The following is a 19,800-nucleotide window of genomic DNA, read 5'->3' on the forward strand; positions in this document are numbered from 1 at the left end:
GTACTCAATAATATATCACGAATGAATGTACTCATGTACATGATTTGATAATGTTGAAAGATAACGATGATAACGTCGTTGTTAAATTAGTATGGAGTAACTTAATTTGATAAAAAATCATATGATCAAATACTTTCCAAATATAAATGTACATGTGATACATTTGCAACACTCCTACCGGGTCGTTCAATCTATTTCAAACAAAATAAATTAATTTGAAATTCAGATGACAGATTACCCCCATGGTCCAGAAACAGACCAAAGGGGAGTAATCCAGGATCTATCGACATGGACGTTTGATATTGATAGGGGTAACATTGGTGTAGTCACCGGGCCCTATCATACACTGTTTGTGCTGTTTTCGTCTTTAAACAATAGACTTAAACAACTTGAAAGAAGAAACTTCAGGCGATAGTTGTCTATGCTTTTCTCCCATAAACAATTTACATTTTAATCAGAACAGAACAGAATGTGTATTTAACTTAAGCATAAATAGCTCATCGATATGAAAACAAAACAAATATATATATATTGCATGCATTTTTTTTAACTATTTTGAAATAATTTATATTGTTTACAAAAATGTTAAAAAAATCGTAAGGATACATAAGCTTCTTTTAAAGAGTACTGTACGTGAGGGCGTATGTTCGGGTGATTTTTTTTACATTCAAGCCTGTTATCTTAAAACATTTGATACAATAACGTAAACCTTAACAAATATACAATATGTCACATTCAATACTTGTTCTCTTCAATTTTAACATTAAATAAATTGCCGATTGCCGTGATGGCTCTTTTCTGAAGCATTCTCTCTCGTCACGTTATGTAAATCGTCCTCTTGAAGATGAGGAATATCCTTTGTACAATCAAGGACCCAATTTGTATTTTTCACAGCTCAGTGTAGCAGTGTGAACAAGTACTGAATCAATACACTTGCTAATTCGGATTGTCAAAAGCTGTAGACCATATAAACTTTGCAAAGTTTTAAATTTCGAAATTTCTTTGCGGTAATATAATATCGTGATTTTTAATCCTAGATAACTATAAAAGGAATTAGAGTTTTTAGGGACAGTACATATATCATTCGAAAGGTTAACTCATTTCTGTATGTCTTACTACGTTGAATGGTCTCGCTGATGTTTTGGAACCAAATTGTTTCCCGGTATTGCATCTCAAAACATTTGAATTATGATTTGTTTACTCATTGGTACCGAAATTGCAGAAACAATACACTTTAAATTTAAACGTTCTGGTGTTATTGTGGAGCGATTCCACGCCGGTACAGTCAAAGAAAAATAGAAAACTGACAACAAAACCACACGCTCACAAGCAAATGTTCAACTTTCTCAAAAAGTAAACGAAATAACGTATAAAACATCATTTGAAAAAAAGAAATCCGATCGAAATCGGAAACCTCGATATAAAATGTGTTTTTTCATACCTTGAATTAGCCTGACATTGACTATTATAGTTTCGCACGTTTCGCCGGGCATTGTGGGTATACTTCGAGCTGTAGTCGTACAGTTCCAATCGGAGAACCTCGGCCATTTTCCTCAAAAACGACCTTGCATGTACATGATAGCGGGCCGCAAGTAAATATCCCTTCTTGTATGTAAAATGATTCCAGTTAACCACTTTATTATGAAGTTCAAGAAAATATTTCAGGATATCAAGATAGTTTTGTTGTTTTTCATCATTTGTTAGCAGCCACTGTCTATAACGTCCATGTGATGTGACACATTCATGGCCGCATCTCTGGGGTCATCTTTGATTCAAAACCACATGAATGTCTTCAGATATGATATAAATCATGTGTAAAAGTGAAGATACATACAAGAATACAATGTGCACATCATAGGATGCTACCTAAATGAGGAGAATTATTTTTTTAATGAACTACTTGAAAGGATAGAACGACCCTGAAGTATTTCGTTGTGGGCTGACACCATGTCGGCGGTTTGCAATGTAAAAAAATATTCAGATTTTTACTAGGCGGCAAGTAGAACGTGAAGTAATTTCAATTTAGCAGTTAAGCTAAAGACTTAACTCTTAGGGATCTTAATAAGTTATGCAACAATAAACTACGCTATGAATCAAATTAGATTAAGTAATAGAAGTTAACACGTTTAAACAGTATAAATATTCAATAGTATTATTATCAACTTTACGATATCCCACTTAAATGCACAGGCATACGTCCGAGACTCGTTGTTTGACGGAAATGGCCGAGGTGTTCCGACTGGACAATTGCATCGCCCACCACATCGTCGGCAACAACGGTACTTTCTTCCGTTACACTCCATACATACCGTGGGACAATTGCCCGTCAAAATCTCGTTTTAAAGAATATGGATGATGCAGGAGAGACAACTCTTCTTCCAATGAATTCGCATGTTGCACTCAAATATTATTCAGAAACTTAACGGTGTAAGTAGCCTCCGTGGCCCTTTGGTCTCGACTACCGCCAAATAGTATTGTACTGAGAAGGCGGACCCGGTTACACTCCGGCAATCGGCAGAATATTTTTCAACCGTAAAGCATCTAGTACTTTGCGGAACCAATGAACCTGCCTCATTAATTATTCACGATTACAAGATTTTTTTTAACCAAGTTGCCCACAGATGTTATTCGAAGTTAACTAAAATATGCTATCATTACGTTTAAGTCCAACTGATAGTCGTTGACATAAGATCATCGATATTTGTAGAGCAGGGTGAATCAATCTTTAAGCACTATGCTTAAGGTGACAAATAGATGAGAACTATATAATCAATCCTCACAAACGAACGTTCGCACATAAGTTGAGATTAGTTTAAACATGTATTTTACAACGATTGGAAAGAAAGTTATGATAACTTAAACTAAGTCACTCTCGTTGGCATGATGTTGCGCGCGATATGATAATAGTATTGTGTTGTTGAAAAACCGGGGAGAAAATACACTTTTTCAGCTTTGTGACCACTTACCAAACTCACAAACCCTTAACACATTTAGTTAAAACAAGTGTTTATTAAGGCGTTCATATCATTTAGGTAGACGTTATGATATGACTTGACGGAATTTTGGAGAATGATGCAATGCTGAATTTTTTGCCAAGGATTTCATCATTAAAATACAAGCAAATCTAAATATTTTACACGTGTTGAAGCAGATATTAAGCATAGTTTAAGGCCAATAAACATTTCATATAATTTTTATCAAACCGTTATTTAAAAACTAACGTCACTTACTTGTTTGTTTACATCGGTTGTGACCCGTGGTGACCCATAACAGAACCCCCTTGAAGTCACGTGATTCCTTACCCTGAGTATGTTAACACCATTGGCAGTGAATGAATGGGTCCCTCACTGTCAACTTGTTTGAAAACGTAAGCGTTTTATAATTATTTCTCATTTTGATGCAAGTGCGATATGTTTGGTGTTGCCTGTTTGTCTTGCGTCTCAGGTTTATTGTGCCTGTATAAACTTCGGGTCTTTTTAAATTGTTTTTTTTTCTCTTGGCTTGAGGTTGTAGCTTGGAGCTGGAACCATTTTATCACATGATGGTCTTGTGATCGTTTGAAGTGTATCTTTCGGGAGTTCATCAACACCCAAAAAACGTTGTTGCATTTTTGAAATTATTTCTTAACTTTCCATGTAGAATCGTATATTTAATAACGAAACGGCATTGTTAAAGATTTAAATATCAATTGTTGAAAGTCTTTTAAATTGAATGGCTTAGGGTGATCGAGTGTGGGTTCCTTCCTTTAAGTTGCCAAAATGCTCGCCAACATTTCTTGAACACTTTATATTAAGAAAGAGTTCGTAGTTTGTTCTATATATTTCTTTAAAATAAGAAATAAACCATCAAGATGCCATGGATCTTTTTTGAATGTTTGTAATAATTATACTGTCGAAATACTTTAGATGACAACGTTTTTTATGAGGCCACTTACATCATTGTCCTTCGTTGCCTACAACACTTTTACCCCATTTCATATGATAACATCTTAACCTAGGTGAAATTTATCACCGAGGGCGGATTTACCCCCTCTTCAGCCAAGGGACAATTTTTACCCAAACGTTTGAATTACCAATGTGGGTAATTTTGTTTATATAAACAGATTAAAGACGTTTGATAATCTCGTCATATAAACGGGGTAAACATGACATTAGAGTTTCAACAGTCGAAATATTTAGCCTCCATGTCCGCTTGTCGTATAGTTTAAGAGCCCTAATCAACATTCGCCTTGATTAAACGTGTGTGCGTCCGTGCGTGCGTGTGGCTGTGGCTGTGTGTGTGCGTGCGTGCGTGCGTGCGTGCGTGCATGCGTGCGTGTGTGTGTGTGTTTATGTTATGTATGTAAACGCGGGTGAATAAAATATGTTCAGTCAAATCAATAAACACTCGTTTTACGATGATTAAATGGTGACTCGGTGAATTCATAACCATAAATAAAATAAAATCCAGAACAAAACAAATTAGACTGGGTGTAAAATACCTCGGTGTATTGAAACAAAAACGGAAAACAAAATAGAACGCGATAAAAAATACCTCGCTGTATTGAAACAAAAACAAAATAGAACGCGATAAAAATATCTCGCTGTATTGAAACAAAAACAAAATAGAACGCGATAAAAATATCTCGCTGTATTGAAGCGATGTACAGTATGAAGGAGAGGACATCGTTATCGGAGTTTTCTTTCGTGTACTGGTGATGAGAGTGATTTACATGTAAGGCAGTATTAAGTTGAAGCCGCTCTGAAAGTTGCATTGTAGTGTAAAGGGTTGTGATTTTAACTGATAATATATGATGCTGAATAACTACCGCAATAGTGATTAATTTTGACGGCGCGTTAAGAGATATCAGTAATATTAATTTTAATTTTACGACTGCAGTAAAGCGAGATAATCAAAATATAATTAGATATATGAGGACAATCTTAACATACCTAGATATAGACGGGTTGTGTCAATATTAGGAGATAACTGATTTAAACACTTATTAGTTAGATATTGAAGTGGCCTTCTTCATATCTATGGTTTTGCAATATTTATTTGGTACATAAGTATGCAGTTTGTTATGATTTTCTAAAGCGATTAGTAGTTTTCACAAAGAAATAATGGATAATACGTATGTCAGTATGGACCCGAAAGGTGGTTTGCGGACAATGTACAGACGAAAAGGTCAAGTTCGAAAGTATATGTTTATGATAATGACCACAGGATATCTTGCGTTGATATGTTTGTCTTTCGTTTTGAAATCGGAGTATCTAGAAAAACTGCATGGAAAAACGTCTCGCGCAGGAGCTGGAATCCACGAGGAAAGTGCCGGGAACGGAAGATATAAACGTCAGGCTGATTTCACTACGCAAGGTAGGCAATTAAGATCAGTTAGGCAAAGAAACAAACTTTTTTTGGTTCGGGTTACCTTTTTTTGGATTTATTCAACAATATGCATTTTACATAACATAGTATGACATTACATAATACCAATTTACAAGCATGCTATAAGAATGCAGTTAAGTTATTTACGAATAATAATTGAGATACTATGAATGTAAAACCAATCTAAACTGGAAAAAAATGACTGGAAAAAAATGAAGGAAAAGAAAAAATATTACAAAACATGCATGTTAATGATCTAATTGATCATTTCGATACATTGTTTTATTCATTTGTACAAACAACTTTTGAAAAAGTGTAGTTACAAAAACAAGTTTCTTACAATTGCCCAATTATTTTTAAATTTATCTGGAGATATTTGTATTTTTATAAATGTTCCATGCTAACTGAAGGCTATTTCTGAAACCAATTACTGTTGGAACACACTTTATTCTTTTGGTTCGGGTTACCTGATCCTACCGAGTGACGGACGAAAATGGCGCCGGCCCCGACCGTTTTTATAGTCAGTTGGTAATAAACTAGGTTGTCCTTCCTAGTATATGATTTAAGTTGTGGATTAAACCTTTAAAGCTGTACACCACGGATTGACCGTTTTGACAACTTTTTTTATGTTTTGTTTTTGTTTTGTCGTGATGTTAGCCATTTTTTGCATAAATGTTTAACAACCAGTGATATAAGACTGCTTATGCTTGATGCCGATAAATTAATTTTTCTAGCCATAATACTTCAATTTTTCGATCGAAAATATGAAAAACTGCGATCTATTTGTTTTGTCAGCATTACACAAAATATAAATTTAACACCATTCTTCAATAATAACAACATTTTCGTATATTTTGACTCGGTAAGATATATAACGTACAGACATGTGCCTTGTTGAGTTTTTTATACCGAGTTTCATTATAGATGTTGCTTAATGGAACGTTTTACAGTATTTAAGCAATAAATACAAATCATTCGACTCATCTAAAACCACTAAACAACGAAAAGAAAAATAAATAAATAGAACATTAAACACATGACATCAAAGAACAGGATGTAAAATTAATCAGCAAATTAAATTACGAAAGGTTGTTTCTATCATGATAAAAGTTAATACTTTTATTTTGTGATAAAGCTTTCTTCTACAGCCACTATGTATGTTTATCATACCTATGTCCTGAAAGATTATACCATATTTAGTCAAAGCTTGATTCATAAGTAACATAAATATGTGAAATATGAAAAAAATAAATATTGACCTTTGATATTGCTTTTGAATTATGCTGCTTAAAATGAAAATGTCATTTTCTTCTACAAGACTAACATTCGCTGACGTCGCCCCAAATATATTACCCATAAATATAAATTACAGTCGACCCCCGTTGGCTCGAACTCCCAAGGACCGGCAATAATACCTCGAGCCTTGGGAATTCGAGCCAAGCAGGAATGTTTACTTTCAGTGTAAAAATATTGGCCTTACATCCAGTTCGAACCAACGGGGAAATCGAGCCAAACGAGTTCGAGCCAACGGGGAAATCGAGCCAAACGAGTTCGAGCCAACGGGGAAATCGAGCCAAACGAGTTCGAGCCAACGGGGAAATCGAGCCAAACGAGTTCGAACCAACGGGGAAATCGAGCCAAACGAGTTCGAGCCAACGGGGAAATCGAGCCAAACGAGTTCGAACCAACGGGGAAATCGAGCCAAACTAGTTCGAGCCAACGGGGAAATCGAGCCAAACTAGTTCGAGCCAACGGGGAAATCGAGCCAAACGAGTTCGAACCAACGGGGAAATCGAGCCAAACGAGTTCGAGCCAACGGGGAAATCGAGCCAAACGAGTTCGAACCAACGGGGAAATCGAGCCAAACGAGTTCGAGCCAACGGGGAAATCGAGCCAAACGAGTTCGAACCAACGGGGAAATCGAGCCAAACTAGTTCGAGCCAACGGGGAAATCGAGCCAAACTAGTTCGAACCAACGGGGAAATCGAGCCAAACTAGTTCGAACCAACGGGGTTCGACTTTATCACATGCGGTTGCCATATCTAAATATTTTCAACCCATTTACTCAAATACTCGTAAAATTATTGAATGACCTTGAGTGTACTATTCTTAATACATATAGTTAAAGCAACACTCGTATTCAAAGCCAATACATCAACATGTATAACAAATATACAGCTTAAGTGATTAACTTAAGAATGTCTTTATGGAAACTATTAAATACTGATAACAAGATTGTAGCCGTGTATTTCAAAGCTGAAAATGCAAAATACTAAATGATTGGTGGATGCTTCAAGATTTAGTGTGATCTACTATCGTCTCATAAGGTTGAAATACTGTGTGTTTTTTTTGCACCTTTCTTTCAAATTAAACACGGTATCCTTCATAAAAATCATTTTTTTCGATAATTAATCATCCTATTTGGTACATTAAAACAATTGTATTAATTGTGGTAAGTACTATTTGGAAGAGAAAGTGCATCTTGAAAACATCTACCATAATTAACAATGAGCTCAAGGGCACGAACTTTTCAACTGAGATAAGTATTATTCAGCGTCACGCGCTTTAGTAAAATGGTTAACAGATTATCTAATTTACATAGAAAACTTGTTGTATTTAACTCGGTAAAAAGGTCATGCTACAATACGCTGTGATATCGAAGTTTTAAAGCTGCACTATTACAGATTTTTGCGAAACCCATAGAAACCAGTTATATAAGACTGTTGACAAAAATAGATTGCAGATTTTTATATTTATGTTCAAAAATTGATTTTTGTATGCATTTTTCTTAAACCGTTAGTCCGTAAAACATTAATTTCCGAACGGAAATATGAAAATCTGCGATCTGATCTTTTGTCAGTAATTTTTTATTATTGGTTTGCAGATATTTACGCAAAAAATTGCTCTTTAAGACAAAAAATAAAAATGTAATAAAATTGGTATATCTGTGAGAGTGCAAGTCGCACAATTTAGGTATATGCAAAAAATAAGTATTTAATTTTAAAGCATTTTCATGTTTAACTCATTTTAATTGATGAGAAAACAAAAAAAGGCAATTGTTTACGGTAAAGAGAAAAAATAAGCCTTTATTATTTTTATAATTAATAGCTACGTGGCCACAAATTAACCAATTAAAAAAGAGCCAAAACGTCGATTATCTTATTATCGTATTATCTGAACTTAACTTATATGCATTTGTGTTTGTGTTGATTATTAAAGCTACACTCTCACAGAGTTGTCATATTTACAACTTATTTTTTTTTTGTCTTGGAAAGGGCAATTTTTTGTGTAGATATCTGCTAACCGATGATATAAGATTGCTGACAAAAGCCAGATCGTATATTTTTATATTTTCGTTTGAAAATTAATGTTTTATGGCTTAAACCTTACTAACGGTTTAAGAAAAATTCATAAAACATTAATTTTTGAACTTAAATGTTAAATTATGCGATCTATTTTTTGACAGCAGTCTTATATAACTGGTCTCCATTGATGTATGCAAAAATTGGCTCGTTTCAAGACAAAAATTAAAAAAGTTGTCAGCATGTTCAATCTGTGAGAGTTCAGCTTTAAAGCTATATAAGCTTAACACGATATTGTATCAAAATTCTAAAACAAATCAAGTACATCATCCTTTATTGTGCTCCTTTAAGTTATCAGTAATGTTTTAAAAAAAGTTAACTCTTGCCAATCCATATAAAGGTGTTTACCGTTTTATTTAGTTTTTGTGTGAAGCTACGTGTCACAAAACACGATATACGTAATGACGTTGAGGGGCGTTATTATCATTTTTATGTCGACGTCATAAATGCACAGCGCGGTGTCCCGTCATTCTTAACAACGTGTTATTGTTGTTGTCAAATCACTATGGTTATCGTATTGTCAGTATTTGATTAACATGTACTTTAAACTGGACTTTGTTTCATCATTAGCGAAGAGAGGCTTCATGTTCACCTTGATGTGTTTAAAGGGACAAGACACCCGATGATACCACTGCAAGAAAAAAAGCAAAATTGTCAAAAACTTACTTCAAACTGAAATCGTTTTGTACAACGCATTGCATTTTACTTACTGATGTATCACATCGCTTTTGACACATATTTCTTTCTCAGTTTGTTTACTGATTTTTCCTCTTCAAAATTTACTGTTTTCTACCGCTAATCACGTGAGTTTCACAATCTAAATATACACACTCTACACAAGAAAACCAATATCCGCTATTTTTAAACGGGTAAACTCGAGACCTCGACAAAATATTTTTTTATCAAGATTTTTTTTTTTTTTTGGCCTCATACCAGTTCGTTCTGATAATTCTCGGCTTGTTTCGAGGAAATAGTGTGTTTGTCGATTTTGAGACCATCTAGTGTCTAGTCCCTTTAAGAGAAATAGACAAGTATGCTATTTACATTTTGGATAATTTCAAATTCGGTATCAAAATATCTGGCTAGAAATCTCCTTCTGTATAATACAAGAACAAATCGGACTTGATTTTTTGTTTTCAATTATATACCATGTGAAAAAGTTTCCTAATACATCCATCTCTGACACAATGATAAATTAAGTATTTTAAAATAAATAGTTCATATGTTACATATGCGTAAAGTGCAATTTGAGTGCAGGTAACTAAACTGAACTAAACACTGTAATGGCTCATTTTTGCTGACATCGACATAAATTTGTTTTCAATAGTTATGAAACCATTACTTGGAGATTCTATTTTAAAAAGTACGAATCGAGTAAGTTTATTAAGCGTGAAACGTTTTCACCGACATGTCTCATAAAACCTCGAAGGTGCATTGCATAACTAATTTATATACCGCAATTAACAATGAGTTACAGGGCATATATATTATACTTGAAAGAATATGTAATGCTCAGCGTCTCGAGTTTCATTGCGTTTATATATCACGCATGCGCTTCATGGGTTGCTCTACCTAAGTTACCAATAATTTAAATGAGGTACAAAAAATATGATCCTTTTTAACTTTGAATAAAATAGTAATGACAATTAAAATGTATGTTGATGCAAAACGTCCTTACATGCGCACAATATAAGTGCATCCCAATATATAAAAAAGATGAAATAATTTTAATGTATTATTATTTTTTACTTTAATGATAAAAACAAAACAAAGTAACTATATGATTTAAGTACACATAAAACGTATGTGACTGTATGTATATGATTTTTAAAATTATTAGTTACCTGGTCACAGAATTTGCAAATAAAAAAACGCAAAACTATCGCTCATATTTTTATTTGTTTCTTATATTTTTTTATTATTTTATTTTTTTTATCATTAAAGGCAAACGAGAATGCATAAAAACTTCTTTTTTAGAAAGTGGAAGTATAATCTAAATGATAAAAAATAGGCGGTATGAGCGAAGCGAACTAGCCCTTCTTAATCATTAAGTTTGTACTCCAGGTAATTTAACTGACTTGGAATACATCCTCATGAGCTGACACATTGTCGCAAAATCTTACACAACGAGTGTGTATCGAGTGATTAGTAGGCAGACCTTTAAACAACCGCGAAAGATGAAAATCTTAATGATTTAAGCCGAGTATTTAATAATTGCCTATCTGCTATTACATAAGTTTAGTTTAAACTTATCTTTTTACAACGATTGCGAAACAAGTTATTACAACGTTATATTAATCACTCTTGTTGGCACGATGTTACGCGAGAGTGTTGTCTTGTGTTGTGGGGGAAACCGGAGTACTCGGAGGAAACCCACTTTCAATTTCATTGGCTTCATGTTGTATTCTAAGAATAGGTTAGACTTTATTAAATAAAGTGATACTGGTTTATTATTGACTAAGTAATTAAGAATTTCTAACAGACTTAGATTTAGCTCGTTCCAAATTTCATCAGGTCTTAAATTATGCCGTGCGCTTGTAAAAAAGGCCTGTCAATCACTGCATGGCCTCTCCAAGATATGGTGACGTCATTTGAATCGGCGTTGACAATGAAAATATGCGCGCACATACACACACACACGCACGCGCGCACACGCGCACACGCGCACACACACGCACGCACACACGCACACACGCACACACGCGCACACACACACACACACACACACACACGCTATAACGATGATCAAAAAGAAGTCGATTATAAATAAATTTCTAATTAATCCCCCGCCCCCTTTTTACGCCGCGCCTTAAATTGTATTGACTCAAATAAAAATGGTGATCTAGGGTCTGCTTTAGCGTATCCGTCCGTTACTGTCAGGGCACGGTGCTTATTCATTCCTACGGTGTCGATGCATAACATTCACATGTAAAAAAGGGGAATTGTTATGATTGTGTGCATGGTTCGTCTAGAAACACGTATATCTGGTCTCTGATGCAATCATAAGAGCAAGATCACATATTCAACGGTGAAACAGTCATCTAAGAAAAATAAAAATAAATGAAAATTAAAAAAGTCACCCCGCCCCTATTTAAAGAGAAATTTATGAAAATCTTGCAATTAATTTGTATTGGCCTTATTGTTGATGCATTAAATCTACCGTACCTAAAAGCTCTATTCTCACAGATTGAACGTTTTGACAACTTTTCTCATTTTTTGTCTTGGATCGAGCCAATCTTTGCAAAAATCCATGGAAACCAGTTATATAAGACTGCTGACAAAATAATTAGATCGCAGATTTTCATATTGAAGAACCGAAGTGATGTTTTATGCATTTTTCTTAAACCGTTTGTTTAAGCCATAAAACATTAATCTTAAAACAGAAATATGAAAATCTTTGATCTGTTTTTTTGTCAGCAATCAAATATCATCGGTTTGCAGATATCTACGCAAACAAATGCTCTTTCCAAGATAAAAAAAACTGTTAAAAATGGTAAATCTGTGAGAGTGCAGCTTTAAAAACTAAAATAATTTAAATTAAAAATTATCTTATTAAATTTCGTCCGGTTCAAAACAAACGTTCCGAAGCCGAATGTCTATTCAGCGCCTAATGAAACCATACATGTGAAAATAATGACATGCCATCTACCGAACATAACATAAAATCAAGATTTTTTTTTCCTCATTATTCGTTACTTAAAGCGACGAAATTTTAATGGTATGAAATTTAGCTGTAATATATGACGAAATCATAATTTATTTTTATTATATCGATCTCCTATATATATCCAGCTGTGACATATGAATACATCGGTAACATATGTTCAAACATGAATAAAAGTCATATGTACACGAGCAGTACCGGGGGTTGGGGGGCCGCATGGACACCCTTCCCATAAAATCGTTTGTTACTTTAATTTCAATAAAAGGAAAAATAAATATTAAAAAACGCCCATAATGCACCATTTTGACTTGAAGTTGTTAAAAGAAATTGGTGCAATACCACTAAAGGCCCCATCTTACACTTAAAACCGAATTAATTTCGATTGTGAGGGAGGGGTGCAACTCAAAGAGGTACACCCTTAGTTAGCCCCGTTTGACTTTAAACCCTGAATCCGCCTCTGTTATATGCCCGTGTGAAAATATTGAAAATCATTTTAGCATGTACCTACTGCTAACTGAAATAGGGATAATTGATGAATAAATTCCAAAAATTGCATTGTGACTGAGGTACATTACTGTACAAAAAAGGAAATTGTCACGTGTTTTTATCCAGATGGCTCATTTTCGCTGGCGTCATCACAACTGACGTCATCACAAATGTGTTAGCCATATTTATCAACTATTTCCAGAGGGTAATATGTTAAAACATTTCAGACCCACCAATTTAGTTATTTATGCTTGCACATGTAACTCATTCATTGACATGTCTCAAATAATCTCAATTATGCTATTTTAGATAACATACATTCATCTACCAAGATTAACGATGAGTTGATTAACCTGTACTAATATTGTTTAATTGTCCAATAAGTACTATTCATCATCACGTGTGTGTATATATATATATATATATATATATATATATTGAGTGCCGTAATTGTCCTATTAAACGCGCATCGTCATGTCCTTATAGACTCTCCGGGTGTCTTGTTGTGGGGTGGGTCTATCTTCCAGTTTTGTAACATGGACAATGATTACCTTAAAGGCATAGTTTAATCCTTCTAAAAGGGACCCACGCACCCCCAAACCGTTTATAGTTCACAACCTCTGTGTATTGATTTTAATCGAATTGCATAATTATCTAATCAGATCTCTGCTCTGAGTATGCTGCTGTGCAGTTTTGGAGGTGTTATTGGCTCATGGCCATTGAGGGTCCATTTCTATAATTAAACCCTCTAGAACTGCACAGCAGGATATATATATATATATATATATATATATATATATATATATATATATATATATATATATATATATATATATATATATATATATATATATATATATTCATATATATATATATATATAGTTTTTTTTGTTGTTGTTTTTTTGTTTGTTTTTTGTGTTTTTTTTGTGTGTGTGTGTTTTTTTTTTTTTTTGGGGGGGGGGGGTCTCTTATAGAAGGATTAAACTAGCCCTTTAACATTTATATAAAGAAATTAAAATCCGATATCACATATTTTTCTGTTTGTTTGTATCATTAAATTTAAATGAATTTAAAAATAAAATGCATTTAAAATAAATAAAAGTTGTTTTGAATCAACCTATATTGTGCGCCTTTAAAAATGAACTAAAAATGTTATTAATATGTCCTTTGTATATCTTGCAAATCATACATATGCAAAGCACATTTTTATATTGTATGTTTAATACTACAGGATCGTAATAACATTGACAAATCATAATATTGGAAATGAAGAACATCATTATGATTTCAGCAACATCTGGGATGAGAGAATCACAAAATACGCTTTGTTAGAGCGCTCCACACTTTAGCAACGAACTGTATTAATAAGAGAGACGGTGATCTCAACTAACATACTGTTGCGCTATAAAGCGCTCGATAATGGACCGTTTAGTTATTCCCGTAAAGTTATTTATTTATAGACATCAATTAAATACGTACTAGATAATTGTTTAATCTCATTTACAGGGGCGGGACATGGAGTTATCGTTAATGCACCAGTCAATTGTAACCACGACTAACACCCCCCCCCCCCCCCCGTCACAGACCCGAAGGTATACTGGGGAGAGCGGGGGAAATGGGCCGTGTTTTTACCCTTCAGGTGGTCCGCAGTGCCGAATGACTGCGGTGGTTTTGTTTTCGCGCCAAATATAGCGGGGAATAGGCCTAACCTAGGATGCCCCTAGGGTGCGAGGGCTTTTGGCAGGGCTTTTACCCGCATTTCGACCAAGCAAAGCAAGGCGGGGATTTTACCAGGGGTTGGCTTGACCGTAATTCAAAGTCCCCGCTATTCCCCAGACCCGGGGCGCCATGGCTACAAATGACTGGTGCATAACGGGGGCGTTACTAAGGGGTGCGGGACATTTTGACTTGCGCCCCTTCCATCAGAACCAAAGTTAATTAATTTTTTAAAATGTACAACCCACTTGAAAAAAATAACAATTCATGTACGAAATGGTGCAATTTTGGCGTTTATTTTTATACGTTCTTACGTAAACTTGGGTTATTTGTGGTATCTTGATTCTTTTTTGTGTATGCTTTTTATGCATGAACGTTGATTTAGAACCGCTACATTAAACATTATTAAAAGTGTTTATGTGGCTGCTTTTCATGACGGAATATTATCTTGTTTGTTTTTTTTTTGTTTTTTTTTTACATTTGAACCATTGTGGTTTCATTCATGTAGTTTCATTTAAAGAACTTCTTTAACAAGCATATAATTTATTTCATGAAAATAAGCTGAAACAGCGCTTAATACAAATACATCATCCTAAGGATTGACGGGATAGCTAAATATTTCAATTATTCCCTCTCTTCTTAAATAAATATATTGAAGACCTTCGTGCAACATTTTCAATACATCTTAAATTTTAAGTTTTGTTTTTAATCATGAAATTGTTTTTTAAAATAAGTTCAAAGAACAAAACAAGGTACAAATAAATAAATTAGGTAAATTAACCAGGTTCAAAAGTCGCACAGTTCGTGTATAGCATGGTTTTGAGAAAGTAAATATCATGGGGTTTTTTAATTGACTTTATTTTTCCCGCGACATTGAGTTTACCTGCTTCATTACTATTGTGATCAAAGCGCTAAAAGCGCTGAAAGGTTTTGGACTGTTAGGTGTTTTTAAGTGTAGTCATGTAATTGTAAAACAAATTAACATAAGCATCAAAAGGTAGTGTATGATGCCCATGAATTCCTTTGCAAATGCTTTTAAATTTATATGCTGGTACACAACCATAAAAACCATTAAGTATATGTTCTCATTTAATATGGGAATACCCAAATACTTACAAAAGTATGGAGTTATACTTAATTGCATATAAAAACCTTATCTGGAACGTTGGTTCATTAACAAAGCACTACCACGGATAACGTTTTAAGTCATTTTTTAGTAAAATCAACTCTTCCCTTCAAACGTGACTGAGTCGTATTTTATTTACAACTAGGTTATACCCGCTAAGCCAAATACATCGAACAAAATGCCTCTGATACTGCTTATATTGTCATCAACCTATATCACTCATGGACAAAATCAAGAGATTTATATTAATGGTTTGTAATCTGCAACATGCTCAAACATCTGGGCTGAAATTACTGAGACAAACTGAGAGATCTTCACACACTTTCCGTTCTATTCGGCATGGCATGACTACTTTTACAAAAGGTAGCATGGCGAAAACCTGTCAACGTTTTAAGGTTTGATTTTAATTATAAAAGTATATAATATTCATTCAGTAATGGTTAAAGCAGCACTCTCACAGATTGAACGTTTTGACAACTTTTTTATTATTTGTCTTTGAACGAGCCAATTTTTGCGAGAATCCATAAAAAAAAACCAGTTATATAAGACTTCTGACAAAAACAAAGATCGCAGATTTTTATATTTGAGTTCCAAAACTGATGTTTAATGCATTTTCCTTAAACCGTTCGAACGGAAATATGAAAATATATGATCTGATTTTTTGTCAGCAATCTTATATTACTGGATTGCAGATATTTACACACAAATTTCCTCTTTTGAAGACAAAAATAAAAAAAAGTTGTTAAAATGGTATGTCTGTGAGAGTGCAGCTTTAGAGGCATGTTAGTATGTACCCATACAAATAAATGGTTGGATGCGACATAGTCGCATAACAATTTTTTATGTGAGTACATGCTAACAATCTAAATAAAAAAATGTCAAGTTAGAGCCAATTCAAGGTATTCTGATAATATAAACATATTTTAATTATATCTAATTGCATAAAAGTTAATACAATGAAACAATCAATGCAACATAAACAGGTTTACTCATAATTTGAGACAAATAACTCATTATCAATCCTGCAAAGGGATTGGCCACGAGTTTTACCAACATCAGTTACGGCCCCCTCCCAAAGCATCAAATTAGTAACCAAGTAATGTTCAAAGTATATTGTTTATCTGTTGTTGTTTTTGTGTTAAAAATGTTATGAGAAAATTTTAGTGAAAGATGTGAGAAAAGTAAATATTGAATGAAGAGAGAGGTAAAGAAGAAGGCTGGTTCTTCTGATTAACTTAAAACGATTGGTAATTTTGATGAAACATTAACTTTCTTTGAAGAAACAGACATTTTGATCGTCGGAAAATCTGTTAAGACTTAAAAGTAATTTAGCAGAGATCAGTGGGTGGAATTGCCTGGTGTTTCTAAAATGATTTATTCGTTGCTCTGTGAATATTGTACAATGAAAGAAGAATGCAATACATGTATAATAATTTAAAACATTTTGTTTCGATCTCTTACGCCAAATGAGCATTCCATTCTATCTTCAATACAACACACACTTTGTCCGTGGTCCCCGCGCTTATTTCCTGGGAATCCGATTACCCAGATTGTATTTTTAACCGATAATATCTATATCTGAAGCCACTTTAAGTTTCAAACCATTGAACCATCTTTTCAACATAGATCTGGGACTTCAGTTTAACATTAAATAATTTCAGAAATCAGAATTCAAATAATTTTTTTAACCGTTTTCATTAAATCATACTTTTGGTATGTTTAAACTGTTGACGTAATGCTTGGAAGCGTTAACAGGGAATGCCCCAGACCCTAGCGAAACTATTGGTTTCAAGAAATATTGGCCTACTGTTCAGAGGTTTGTGAAAGTTAACAATGATGTTAACGTCATCGCTGTTAACTTCCAAATATTAACTGCTTTTGAAGTTAATTGGATATACAATGTAGTGCCAAGATTTGAGAAAACTGGTTAATTGTTATTATCTTTATATAATACATACTTGGAACTTTCAACTGTCTTCTCAATTGAACTAAATCCAAATAAGTATATAATAATATAAAGGAGTGCATTCTGGTATTAAGATGGCTTAAGACTGAGTCCGTTTCTTGATATAACTGATACTATGGTAGTTTTTGAGAGGTTAAGAGAAAGTACCCCTGGTGGAGATCGAAACCACGGCCTCGTTGCTGACACATATGCCACTAAGTCGTTCTCACTTTTATGATCAAACAAAAGTATGCCCACTGTATTAAAAAACCGCGATTAAAATTAATCGTACAATATGCTGGCTCATAAGATGGCCTCAACATTACGTTCAGCTCAAACTTGGTAAATCACATAAAGTAAGGAGGAAGTCTAATAGTATGAAATATACGAGTAGAACATTCACACATATTTACAAAAGAAATATTCCTAAGAAGCTTCTCAAATATCTAATATATTAGATTATTTCCTTGAAGAAACCAAGGGCACATTTAGAGCTTCAGTCCTAGCACATTACGGGTTTCAGTCCTAGCACATTACGGGTTTCAGTCCTAGCACATTACGGGTTTCAGTCCTAGCACATTACGGGTTTCAGTCCTAGCACATTACGGGTTTCAGTCCTAGCACATTACGGGTTTCAGTCCTAGCACATTACGGGTTTCAGTCCTAGCACATTACGGGTTTCAGTCCTAGCACATTACGGGTTTCAGTCCTAGCACATTACGGGTTTCAGTCCTAGCACATTACGGGTTTCAGTCCTAGCACATTACGGGTTTCAGTCCTAGCACATTACGGGTTTCAGTCCTAGCACATTACGGGTTTCAGTCCTAGCACATTACGGGTTTCAGTCCTAGCACATTACGGGTTTCAGTCCTAGCACATTACGGGTTTCAGTCCTAGCACATTACGGGTTTCAGTCCTAGCACATTACGGGTTTCAGTCCTAGCACATTACGGGTTTCTGAACACATTTTGCAAAACACTCTAACGATAGACCGACTCTTCGGCATATTTTCTATGATATTATGAGAATGATACAAACAAATTTGTAACACTTTAGTAAGGGTCTATTATTCTAATATATATCGAACTAGTGGTTTTATAAGATTTGCCTTACAGGTTTTTTGCTTACAGGAATAAATCGAAATTAATCTCTGAATTATGTGAATTTTAAAAAGCAACAACGTCTGTTTCATCTATCGTATTGAATGATTTTATTTTGGTGACTAAGTAAGTGAAATTGTAGAGCTTCAGTCTTAAGATATCATGAGTTGCTGAAGTAGGCAATGCTTTACCGACATCTTGTTGTATATAAATGCTTCTTGTTGATTAAACGGAATGTAAATACATGCCATTAACCAGGTTCTGTGGGATTGAATCACATGCAATGAGACATTGACACTTTTTTTCTTGCATATCATCAAGTTTTGTTCTGGTCTTGTGGCCAGTGTTGGAAAAAAATATCTTATATGCCAAGTAGTAACTCGGACCTTATAACTGCTTAAATCACAATGTCTTTGTATGGACCAGTTGGTATCAAATCCTCATTAGCATTTGATTAAACAAACTGACATTCATCGTCACACGATACACTTTTTCTTTACTTATCTAAGATATAATGATAAGATTACCTACTCATACATTTCCTGCACTCATTAAATAACAGCATAATTATGGCGACTCGTGACAATCCTATACATATGATATTTGTTCTAATCTTTACTAACTTTATTGTGAGATACTTGTTTGTTTAAGTCGGTTGTAACCCATGTGGGAACCCCTTTGTAGTCACGTGATTCCTCACTCTGATAAAAGCATATTCAATTTCAAATGATATGAAATTGAATCATTTTGAATGACCTCACGTGAATTTGATCGTTATCACGTGATATAATTGGTTGCAGTGAAAACTGTCCGGTCCGACAAAGGGAAATAACTGCTGAATTTGATTGCAAAGAGGCAGGGTAATCATGATTTTATCAGTTATCAAAACGAACTGCAGTTGATACCGTTTCTCAATGCACATATTTGCTTATAGTTAATCTGACTGTTTGGAGTGTATTGTAAAAGTGAACAAAAAGTATTTCAATTCGTTTTTGTTTTTTATCACAGTTTACCTTTGAGTGGAAACCTCAAAT

General features: G+C 34.2%; 1 protein-coding gene across 1 annotated transcript in view; it reads left to right on the plus strand.

The window, feature by feature from the left end:
* The first annotated feature begins 4,675 nt into the window (after nt 1–4,675).
* The window catches only part of LOC128212972 (sodium/potassium/calcium exchanger 4-like), a 42,657-nt gene continuing 27,532 nt past the window's right edge, over nt 4,676–19,800 (plus strand). The window contains exon 1 of the mRNA XM_052918442.1: nt 4,676–5,355. Coding sequence (XP_052774402.1) covers nt 5,103–5,355 — 253 coding nt within the window. The 5' untranslated portion in view covers nt 4,676–5,102. The remainder of the gene's footprint in view (nt 5,356–19,800) is intronic.

Source organism: Mya arenaria, chromosome 1, assembly GCF_026914265.1.
Source record: "Mya arenaria isolate MELC-2E11 chromosome 1, ASM2691426v1".
Lineage (NCBI taxonomy): Eukaryota > Metazoa > Mollusca > Bivalvia > Myida > Myidae > Mya > Mya arenaria.